Raw genomic sequence first — 11,381 nt, 5'->3', positions numbered from 1 at the left:
ACAACCCAGACTACAGAAAAATCCACTACTGTCTCCATGGCACCGACATCTTCCAAGACCACCACCACAAGCACCACGGTGCTCACCAAGACCACCAGCCCTCCGGCAACAAGCACAACCACAATCGCTTCCTCAAGCCCAGCCAAGTCTGTTTCCCCTTCAACAAAAGGTACGACCAGCATCGCATCCACAAGTGCAACAACCACCACACCTGCCAGCATTGCCAGCACCACCAAGACCACTCCTGTGACAGAAACCACAGCCACCACCGTCCTCACTCCTAGAGAGACCACCACAATTACCAGCAACTCTGCCATTACCAAGATTTCTCCTATTCCAACAGACCGTCCAACCGCCATTGCAACCACACCTACCAACGGTGTCAGCAGTACCAAAACGTCACCCTCTGGGACAGAATTCACTGTCCCCACATCTACCAGTTCACCACCCAGCTCCTCAACTACATTCACTCCTGCAACAATGTCCACTGTAGCAACGCAGAGTATAGCACAATCCCCTAGTGCAAGCAGTTCTGGTAGGTCATCGTCTAAATCATAAAGCTGTTTTTGCTGTTAATTTGATAGAATGTCATTGCTACTATTTTCTTCTGTGACTTCTACTGTCACATGTGCTTCTTTTAATACAAAGAATTTTTATTTTATCAGCCGCTTTGCTCATGCTAAGTCTTTTAGCAGATTCTGTGATTTCATATTTATTACCCTGACCATGAAGTTGACGTTGGTGACTCTTAAACTTTTAAAAATATTAATGCTGGACACCTTAATATTTGCAAAATCCCAGATGATACTTGGTATAGAGCTGTAAGATTTCCATAATCTCTGCTTAGTAAAGTGGGTCAAATACTTGAATGCAACCAAACATTGGCTTGGATTGTCCAGATTCTGATCAGACTCCTGCTATACATAACAAACAATTAGACTAACCAATTGCTGTGCTTTGAACTAAACAATGTTTTGTTCTCAGCAGCTGCTACTTCACCGTCAAGCCACCTTACAAGCACTTCTGCATTCTCCAGTTCTTCCCTCACCACAACTTTCTCAACTCCCTGTTTTTGTCACGTGTTTGGTGATCTGTTTTCCCCTGGTAAGCTTCTTAATGGTTATAATAATTTTCATGAGCAGTATGATCCCTTAGTAATGTGTTCAATTAAAGATAATCACTCAAAATCATCTTAAATAGATTAATCATTTTAACAGAGTAATACACTTCATCTTTTCACAATATTTTGTGTTTTTTTTTTCTTAGTATTTTCATTGGTCTTTTAACTTTTCTTTCATTTTTTCCTTTACAGGGGAAGTTGTATACAACAGAACAGATAAGGCTGGATGTAATTTTTATGCGCTTTGCAGCAACGAATGTGAAATTGCCCCATTTCAGGGCCCATGTCCTAGCACAACTCCTTTAACTTCGGTGTTCTCAGAAACTACAACGGAAGCCTCCTCATCAGCATTTTCTTCTGCTTCCACAGCAACATCCCTCACAACTTTACTAGAAAGAAACTGTACTGATGTCAGTCCTCCACGAAAGGTGGTTCCCTTCATTATTTTAATATATCACCGTTGCAAAAACAGCCCAGCAACTTTCCTCTATTAGCCAATTCAAATCAACTTGCATGTATTTCAATAACAAAGTTGATCACGCTAGAATATCCTGATAAAACATAATTCAGGCTGGCACCATCAGGCTTTTAATGCATCGAGAGATAGAAAAGTTCATTATATCGTAGCAGAGACTTTTTAAGAATAAAAGATATTCAAACATCGTAAAAATAAGTGGACTAGCTATGAAAATGTTACAGTGCCTTTTTTTCTACACAGAAGACAATTATTTTATTGTTCTCAGCTTGCCTGCTCTTAAGGTCTGCAATCATATGATAACAAAACTTTAATCTGGAATCCTTACTAAGCGTGAGAGTCTAAGTCAAGTTGGCCCAGAATAACTAGAGTGAAAGGGCACTTCAGAATAAATCATTTCTGTATTTTCAGCCTGGAGAGAAATGGACGAGTGAATGCCAGGAGTGTGTCTGTGACCCACGCAGCGCCACGGCACAATGTCAGCCACATCCCTGCCAAATACGTCAGGAAGTAGTTTGTGACATAGGATTTATTTCCTCACCTGTAGTACCAGTAGAAGACCCGTGCTGTCCTGAATTGATATGCCGTAAGTACTAAAAATACCAATGTATGCACCAGGCCACACTGTAGGAAATTACCTTTGTGCTTCTGTTAATATCTAAGCAGATTCTACATCTATCACGGTAACAGCAAAACCTTCTTCAAATTGTTTTCAGTCAGTGAATACGCATCAGTTTTTAGCTCAGTATGCAATATGAGTTCAGCTGAAAACAAAGCATTATTTTCAATATCTGCCCAGATAAACTGAATGGGCAGAAGAGCAAGATAATATTTTGAGCCTTCAAGCACTTGATTTAATGTAATATTGAAGCATGTTAACATTTGTCTAACTACAGCTAAACAAAGATACATAAACACAACAGTGAGCCAGCAGAAATCTTCATAGTTCACTATCAGAGCAGGTAGCACAAAGCAACGAAGTTAATCATAATTAGAAAATGAATTGCTGATGTACAAAAAATAATAATTACCCTTATGGTATTGTAGAACACTAATAAAATTTATAATCCAACGATCACATATATATATTTGTATACACATTTTTTAATAAAGGAATCGAAAAGTAGCTAGAAGGTAAACCTGAAACAAACAGGAAAATCAAAACAAAGGAATCATGAAGTCTGACGTAATTCTGTGAAAGCCACAAATGGAATCCACCATGTCATCAAACTGTATTACTGCAGTAAAAAATACCACTTTTCCATTTGATCTCGCATCCAAGCTCCATTCTGAGAGGTCATAGGGCATCAAAATACAAAGACATCTTTGAAGGCTGCCGGTCTTTAAGGGTTCAAACAGAAAACAACTAATTTAATTTGAAATGAACCTATACAGAAAGGGCAAGAAAGGGATTTTTTTTGTGTTTAGCTCAAGCTTGGTGCCATTTCTGCTCAACTCTTCCAGCTAATTAAAAGATACATTCTTTACTTTAACAGCCAGCTATACTGATTTGTGCACATAGTGAGCTTGAATTCATATTTTCCATAATCTCTATGCTATTAACAAACGTTGATAACATCTTAACTTCTCATGTATTCTCACAACTTGAGTTTGCTGATTTTTATTTTGGTTGTTTTTCAGGGGAAATTAACAACACCTGTGAGGTTAATGGTACAAAATTTCTGGTAAGCATGGGACACCTACAATGGCATTTTACTAGAAATGAAACGTCCACCCTTTCTACCACAAAAGCCCTTCAGAGAATTCTTTTCCCAATCCATGTCAATCTGTAACCCTAAACTCTGTTCCTCAAGAAGCTTAAAACAAGAGTGCATCATTTTTAGTGACGTACTTTCTAAAAAAAGCTTACTTCCATTTGTGCAATTAATATTTTTTTCCAAAGGAGCTGACGTATTGCCTATGCTCAAATGTTGTTTGAAATAAGCCTGTGAACCTTCAAAAACAAAGCCAGATTCTTTGCTCACTTGCATTTCAGAAAACTTAATGGTCACAGCAATTCTTTCACCCTTGCCTCTATGTTATAAAGACACTTTATAAATGAATGTTATTTTTCTTTCCCATTTTCCAGCCTGGAACATCTCTAATTGATTCATGTAAGAATTGTACCTGCAGTTCTGAGAAAGATCCAGTGACTGGGAAAAACATTGCACAGTGTGAAGAACTTAAATGTGAAACATCTTGCCCACCGGTGAGTTGAGATTGTCTGGGATGCCCTATCAGCCCTCAATTGCTAGTGTTGTAGTAAGTCTGGAATCCTCCATCATCGACTCAACGTACTTTCTCTTTCATCTCTTTGGAGTAGGGATACGAATATAAGATCAAGAATGGAGAGTGCTGTGGGAAGTGCGTTGAAGTAGCTTGCAGAATTCGACTAAGTAACAACACTGTATATGTGCTCCGAGTAAGTGATCTTCTCTTCTCCCACCAGCCAGTGTATCCCTTCCAAGTAAGGAATTTGTTTAACACTGCACTAATACAAACTAAAAACTTAAGTTTCTGAAGACTTACTTGGAAATTCTTAAATATCTCCAGAGAAGGAGACTCTCTGTGCAGCCTGCTCCTGTGCTCCGCCACTCTCACAGTAAATAAGTTCTTCCTTGTGTTTGTATGGAACTTCCTGTGTTCCGGTTTGTGCCCACTGCCCCTTGTTCTGTTGCTGCACGCCCCCAGAGAGAATCTGGCCCCAAGGTCTACAATATGAACTTTCATGACAGCCATAGTTTGCAAAATTAGGCTTCTCCCATTTACCACTTAAAGAAATTCAAATTCATCTAGAAATTGTTGAGGTGTTAGATCTTAATTAACTGAAACATTTTTGAAGTAACCATACAGTATCTGATTACAATGGAAAAAAATATATATTTTCTTCTCTTAAAATCTTAGATCGATGAAATTCTGCCACTTGATCTCTGCAGCCACTACAAGTGTGAAAAAATTGAAGATCAGTTTGTTGCAGTTCAAACCAAAAGAATATGTCCCGAGTACAATCCACTGGAGTGTGATCCTGTAAGTCTTCATTGCTTCAGCATTTACTGAATGCTGTGTAAAAGAACAAGGGGGAAGAAAGTAAGGAAGAGCGCAACAAGTTATTTTCGTTAAAGTTGCAGGAGTGTTTTAAGAATGAAAATAATCACGCTATAACAACAGTATTAAAGAGAAGCTTCATATTTTTATGTGAGCTTACAATGATTCAAGATTTGTGGCAATGAATCAGCCAGTGAGACATCCATGGTTTCATTTGGTGTTCATCACAGAGAAGCCTTCCACTGAGTGTTAGTAATGGTAACTCGTTAACACACTCAATATTATCATCTGTGCTTTAACACAAATCCTTCTTTATTTCTGCAAAGGATGAAGCAGAGACTACTCCTGATGGCTGCTGCAAGATATGTAAACGTAAGTAATTGGCCCTGGAGCATGTTCAGAGGAGGGCGACGAAGCTGGTGAGGGGTCTGGAGCACAGGCCTTATGAGGAGCAGCTGAGGGAGCTGGGATTGTTCAGTCTGGAGAAGAGGAGGCTCAGGGGAGACCTCATCGCTCTCTATAACTACCTGAAGGGAGGTTGTAGTGAGCTGGGGGTCAGCCTCTTCTCTCTTGTAACTAGTGACAGGACGAGGGGGAATGGCTTCAAGTTGCGCCAGGGGAGATTTAGGCTGGACATTAGGAAATACTACTTTTCTGAAAGAGTGGTCAGGCGCTGGAACAGGCTGCCCAGGGAGGTGGTGGAGTCACCGTCCCTGGAGATGTTCAAGAAACGTTTAGATATAGCGTTGGGAGAGATGGTTTAGTGGGGTTGTTGGTGGTAGGTGGATGGTTGGACTAGGTGATCTTGTAGGTCTTTTCCAACCTAGCTAATTCTGTGAATTCTGTGATTCTGTAATACCAAGCTAGCATCTTCCTCTCACAGATAATTATGTTCAACGTCGATCTGTATTTGAGTGGAAGGAAAGATTCTTAGCTGACCTAGCTTTCACTTAGCATAGAAAAAGTTACTGATATTTCTTCAAAAGGAAACAGTGAATTTGCTGGATAGTGAATACTACAAATCAAACCCCTGACACTCAATCCTCAGCTTGCATCTTCCAAACGCCCTATGCAGCTGAGATCAAAAAGTCATTTGAAATCTCCAGCCACAGTATACAGTACCATCTACTGCTGCATACTGTACATAGTCTCAATAACGAGACATCACACACTTTAAAATTGCCTTAGGGTTTAGTTCTGAACTAGAGATTTAAAGCATGTTTATTTTTTTTCCCTGTTTTTTTTTTTGAAGCTACTAACTGCAAAGCTTACAGCACAAAAACTGTGATCCGACACGAAGACTGCGAATCCTCTGAAGCTGTTGAGTTGACACATTGCGAAGGGACTTGTCCTGGCTCCTCTGTGTAAGTTGAGAACCTCTTCAGCTTTGTTTCTATTTGTGGTCTCTCTTAATCACAATCATAGAACAGCAGCAAAGTTAATGTGTTCATGAGTCTCTTGAATAGAATCAGACTCAAACAAAGCAAGAGTAGTTTCCACTATTGAGAAGTTAGAATATTCAAGATCGTATTCACATGATGTTCCTATTTATTGATGTTTAATGAGAGAGCATCATCTTTTTTCTGGTGGAATGCAGGTATTCTCTTGAAGCAAACCAGATGCAACACGAGTGTACTTGCTGCCAAGAGGTCAGCAGCCACAGAAGAGACGTGATCCTGAATTGCCAAAACGGAACAAGCATCAATTACAACTATGTCTACGTGGAACAATGCCAGTGCATGAATGCGTGCAACTCACAAACCCCTCAAGAAGATGATTACCCATCAAAAATTGGTCAAACATGGACATGATCATTGCAAAAAAAAAAAACACAAAAATAGACCCTAGGAAAGCTAGAACTGTATCTTCCTCAGAATAACCTGTGCTCTTTCTTTAACTGATATTTCAGTTTGTTATTACTTCTCTTTTTTCTTACTTGTAAAAGCCAAAAAACACTTAAGTATAATTTTTTATTTAAGTGATACAGTTTTCAAGGTAAAAATAGGTGACCATGTAAAATATATTTCTGTACATTATGCAAATATGTCAATATGTATCAGCATGATCACAAAACTGACATTTTGGGAAAAGTTTAAACTGCTCCAAAAACAAAACCAGAAAACATCATAGTTACATTGCACTCAACTCTTACAGCTAGAGAAAGTTTTATTGCATAGCATTTTTATGGATATAATGCTCTTAAAAGACATCACTTGGTGACAGGGAAGAGACTGTTTTCCTGTTCATCCTGTCTCTTATTTGATCAATAAAACTTTCAGCATTTTTCAGTTTTGGTGACTGATACTTGTTTTCACTGTGTAAATAATGGGAGGTTCTGTGACATCAAGGAAGTGGAGTTCTTTGTTTAAAAAAAAAAAAGACTGGTGTGTTCTAGTTGTCAGGATGGAGGGTTAACTGTCAGGCTGCTAGTTGGTCTAGTGAGATCCAGAAGGCAGGAGAAAACTTTATTCACTGTTGCTCCTCATCCTAGAGCAAAACAAAGCAGCCCTTCTTAAGTTGAAGAAAATACATATGTAAATGAAAGGTCCGATCAGTTAAAGAACACCTATGGTGAAATAATTTAATGTAGTAAATCCAAGCAACTCACCTGCCCATAATTTGTAACAATATTTGCAAGTAAGTTCAGGATATGGTTTTAAACTGTTTCCTATGTTATCTAGAAGTTTTTGAATGGATTTACACTAGAGGGAAATGTGGCTGCATTTTGCCCACTGCAGTTCATCGCATTTACCTCAGCTGTTCAGGGCAGTTATAAAACCTGAAATCTGACATGAAGGCTTAGCTTCAGAACTAAGGAGTCATTGATCAAATAATTACACATTCTATATACGCTTAGATGGAAACAAATCCCTGAATGATATCAGTAGAACCTTATCTGTTGTCCTTCGCAGACATGACCCAATATCTTACTGGGATTAACCAGTAAGGAGCTTTGCTTTTTACTGTTGAATTCCACATCACAACTACAGTTTGCCTGGCCCTCAGTCGGCCTGCAGGCTCTGGGTAGGATTACCAGCTAGAACGGGGTGCACATAGCACTTCCTGCACCATCTCAGATCCATTGATTCACACACTTGCCGCAGGGAACAAAGGCTGAAGCCAGACCAGCTGTGCACCATCAGTGCCATCATTGCAGCACTCCGACCCTGAACACCAGGTACACAGTAAGGTGACATCCAAACAGTCCTGAAGAGTGGCCCGTGCGTGAAGCACTTGGCCAGCTTCAGTGCAAGTTCCCATCTCTCTGGCTTCCACAGCGTTCAGCACTTTGGGCACAGGAACACAGGGAGCTGTTGTGATCCAGAGCTGTACTTGGGCAAGCAACCAGCACTCCCACCTACAGGAGGGCTCGTTGTGTAAGAGGCATTCACACTCACCAGCTGTGCAATGCTGAGAGAGCAATAGTAACCCAAGCTAAGCAGAATGAATCTTGCAGAGCGGATAGGTCACAGTCCAGATTGCAAAAACCCAGCAACACTAACAAAATCTCAACACTTCCAAAGCTGCTTTTCAGCTCAGATTGAAGCCAGTGGGATGCGTGCATTTCCTCCTTCCTCCAACTCCCTAATCCCTGTACTCGAGTGTCTAGTGCTATGCTTACTAATTACGAAGCGTCCTTAACTCTTCCTGGGCTAGTTTTCCTGAACTAATTTTAGTGCCCTATTAACACACCTTAGTGGCACATTCCCGTTCAAGCCTTAAGCTGCCCTCTACCGGTCGTTTTCTTTTCTCAAGAAAACCAACACAGGACTATCTCCTTAGTTCTGCTATAGACATGGAGCTTTGCAAAGCATCTTCATCCAATCTTTTACAACTATTTTTAGTCTATTAGGCTATTTCCCAGTCTTGTGTCTGAACGTTGCTGATAGCTTGCATTTTGGAAAGCCAAGAGCAAGCATGCATGATTAATTCAAACCGGAAGGCAAAGGTCCTTGTAAACTCATCCCGTTTAGTGACACTAAACTGTTCTCACAGCTTGTGCTCTGTGCATCTATTACAGGTACTCATTTACAATTCACATGCATCTTGCATGCAAGTACTACAGTTCCACAAATGCACTGACATCGGTAGAACAGCAACATAACCTTTAGTTTTGCCCAGTTCTCATGGGAGATCAGACAATAACTTGCAGTATAAAACTGCGAAGTATTTGCTAGTGGGACACACTACTCAGCGAGCTGTAAGATGTTCAGTATGGCCCACTGGTTTGCTTACAAGTCATTATGTTAAGACATCAATAAATTGCACAAACCGTGTAGTTTCACCATATTACATCTAACATTCCCTAACATCCAAGTTTCCTCTTCTTTTGAAGCAGACTCTCAAAGCAGTGATTTAAAGAAATATTTCATTGATTTTAGCTTCTAAGTTCCAGTCACCTGCCTTGCTCCATTGATAATTGGTAGCACTTCCCATGCTGACAGTACAATACCATTGCGTGTAAGGAGTTTGCTACATTCCTTCAAGTCACCTACTTGTCTCCCAGTGACGGAGTTTCCTCACTGTTAATTTTACCACTACACGGAGCACATGCTCTGAGAGAGGGGGGATTCTATTCTCAAAGAGGCAGCACGAATTGTACCAGAACATTGCTACTGATAAGCAATATTTCTTGTTCTCACACTTGTCATTTCTCAAGCCTCAAGGCTGTTGCCAACAGGAGTATAAGCCATTACTCTGGCTTACTAGTCTCCAAATACCACACCAGTAGCTTACAGAAGTACTTACTGTAGTTCTGTCAACTAGGAGGTATGTGCCAGATGCATGAGCATCATACAGAGCTGTGACAGTTCTGTGATCTTGGGGATTTAAAAGCACTAGAGTTGGCCACAAACTACACACAAGCAGAAGAAACTATGAAACCACAGCATCCTGACCACCTTCATGTAAGAAGTTACACAACGTCATCCATTTCTTTTTGTAAAAGAAAATCATAGCTTCAATTCTTAAAATACTATGAACATTTAATTAATTTCAATTTATTCCTGTCTTGATGACTGCCTTCTCCCATACAGAGAAGTTAGAGATTGAATTTTTTTGCATAAGCTTCCTTGTCTCTCCTCAACCCCCTCCCAACCTACATTATACAACATAGAAGAATTCTTACTTAAAACATAGAAGCAACTATTAAAAATGGCAAATGCTGCATTCTAACATCTAGTAGCACAGCAAATTTGTGGCTACTTGCACAAAGTCACAACTTAAGTCTTTAAGGTCATGCTGTTTGCCTACAGCCAACAATACCACTGCATTAAAGAAATCAAGCTCTCCCAGCTGCTTTCATTTTGTTTATCTCCTCCACTGAAGACTGTGGTAATGGATCACCTTCAATATAGAAACCTGCAGAGTAGCTCAATAGCCTGAGCCATTTTCAAGGTATTTTACCACTTAAGGAGTATTTCAATAGTAAGACACAGACCACGTTACATCCTTCCAAAACATTCACTCACCATTAAGGCAGAGACCTGGTCCCTCACAACCGAGATTCAGTGTCATGTGGATGCTGCGTAAACATGCTGCAACTCTAAGAGCCACACAAATCATCCTTCCATTTCCTTTACAATTAAATGTGCCTGAGAGAGGCTATCAGATTTTTATCTCATTGTTTCCACAGAATATGTAAGTTCATCATTTACAAATATTGCCATAACACTCCCCGGCATTAAAAAAATAATTTAGTTTAGTATCATCCTACTAAAACCCTAACTCAGACACTCACATTTCAGTAGCTTCAAGTGAGTTTGGGGGTTGTGTTTTATTTTTTTTCCTCCTTCAAGTGGACAAAAACAGCACTTTAAAATACTACCCTTAGAATGAAGAGGAAAAGGGGTCTCAATCCTCATGCTGCAGGCCGTATGCTGATTTACTTCAGCTGCAGAGAAGAAATCTCCTTCCACAAGACCAGTGCTACAAAGAAACCTGTCTGGGTTACTTTCTGTGCAAGGATCTCAGTCCCAGGTTCTGCCAGCAGCAGCACACAAGGTAGACTGTCAGCCCTATTCCTGTTAAGGCTCAAATGAAACAAAAATCCAGGTGGCTCTATGCTAGCTTTATGCAGGCTGTTAATTATCCATCAAAAAATCCAGCTGATGAACAAAAGACACCTGAAAACACAACGACCCCCCACAGCCTCTCACACGGCAATACTTACCATGTGAGCCACAGTGAAACAAAGCCTGATCTAAACCAAACTCAGTGAGAACATCCCTGCTGCTATCATGAACCGACACTCTTCCCAGCTGAGCTGTTAGTTTCTCAAACTCTTATTCCAAGCACAGATGATCTGTTCTAAATGAACTCTGAATATTCCAGAGAGCAGTATTTTCATAGTTCTCCCACACATGGAAATATGGATGCAGCAAAGATTGAAATCCATCTGCTTGCTTCTGCTACTTCACTTTTCTAATTTATATTCAGCTTTTACTTCAAACATTGTAGTATACAATTAGATACAGTACACAATTAAAACATTGTACACAATGGAAAGCACAGCAATGACAGCAGAGTAGCAAAGTCCTAGGCTACAGCAAGTGAGAACTTGCTCAAATGCAACAGCCATGGGCACAAAAATAAAGGAAAGAAGACACTTACCTTCAGAAGGCCTCAGGTACACAGGGACCTCCAGCAAGATACCTTTGCCTTTGCCTTAACTCTTAACTCCCTTAAATGAAGCCTGGGAAGGGGTGGATCCTGACTCAAACCCCTCCCTGTCACTCAGGC

At 40.2% G+C, this 11,381-nt stretch overlaps 1 protein-coding gene across 2 annotated transcripts; it reads left to right on the top strand.

Moving 5' to 3' along the window:
* On the top strand, positions 7 to 6,930 carry LOC110402154 (mucin-5B-like). 2 transcript variants are annotated; one of them, XM_021403913.1, is made up of 11 exons: positions 7 to 535; positions 988 to 1,104; positions 1,313 to 1,548; positions 2,007 to 2,181; positions 3,237 to 3,280; positions 3,685 to 3,804; positions 3,919 to 4,017; positions 4,500 to 4,622; positions 4,967 to 5,012; positions 5,893 to 6,004; positions 6,238 to 6,930. In XM_021403913.1, the coding sequence occupies exons 1-11, from the start codon at positions 37 to 39 to the stop codon at positions 6,449 to 6,451; spliced, it is 1,785 nt and encodes a 594-aa protein (XP_021259588.1). In that variant the 5' UTR covers positions 7 to 36; the 3' UTR covers positions 6,452 to 6,930. The 2 variants fall into 2 exon arrangements, with proteins under 2 accessions (XP_021259588.1, XP_021259587.1); XM_021403912.1 differs by having other exon boundaries at positions 985 to 1,104.

Source organism: Numida meleagris, chromosome 6 (assembly GCF_002078875.1).
Source record: "Numida meleagris isolate 19003 breed g44 Domestic line chromosome 6, NumMel1.0, whole genome shotgun sequence".
NCBI classification, from domain to species: Eukaryota; Metazoa; Chordata; class Aves; order Galliformes; family Numididae; genus Numida; species Numida meleagris.
This window is presented reverse-complemented; position numbering and strand designations above follow the sequence as displayed.

What these genes read in the sequence shown, in the direction of transcription:
- LOC110402154 (XM_021403912.1), top strand. Translation starts at nt 37, where the DNA reads ATGGCACCGACATCTTCCAAGACCACCACCACAAGCACCACGGTGCTC. An exon ending in CCCTAGTGCAAGCAGTTCTG is followed by an intron (nt 536 to 984) that starts GTAGGTCATCGT and finishes TTTTGTTCTCAG; the next exon opens with CAGCTGCTACTTCACCGTCA. An exon ending in CTGTCCTGAATTGATATGCC is followed by an intron (nt 2,182 to 3,236) that starts GTAAGTACTAAA and finishes GTTGTTTTTCAG; the next exon opens with GGGAAATTAACAACACCTGT.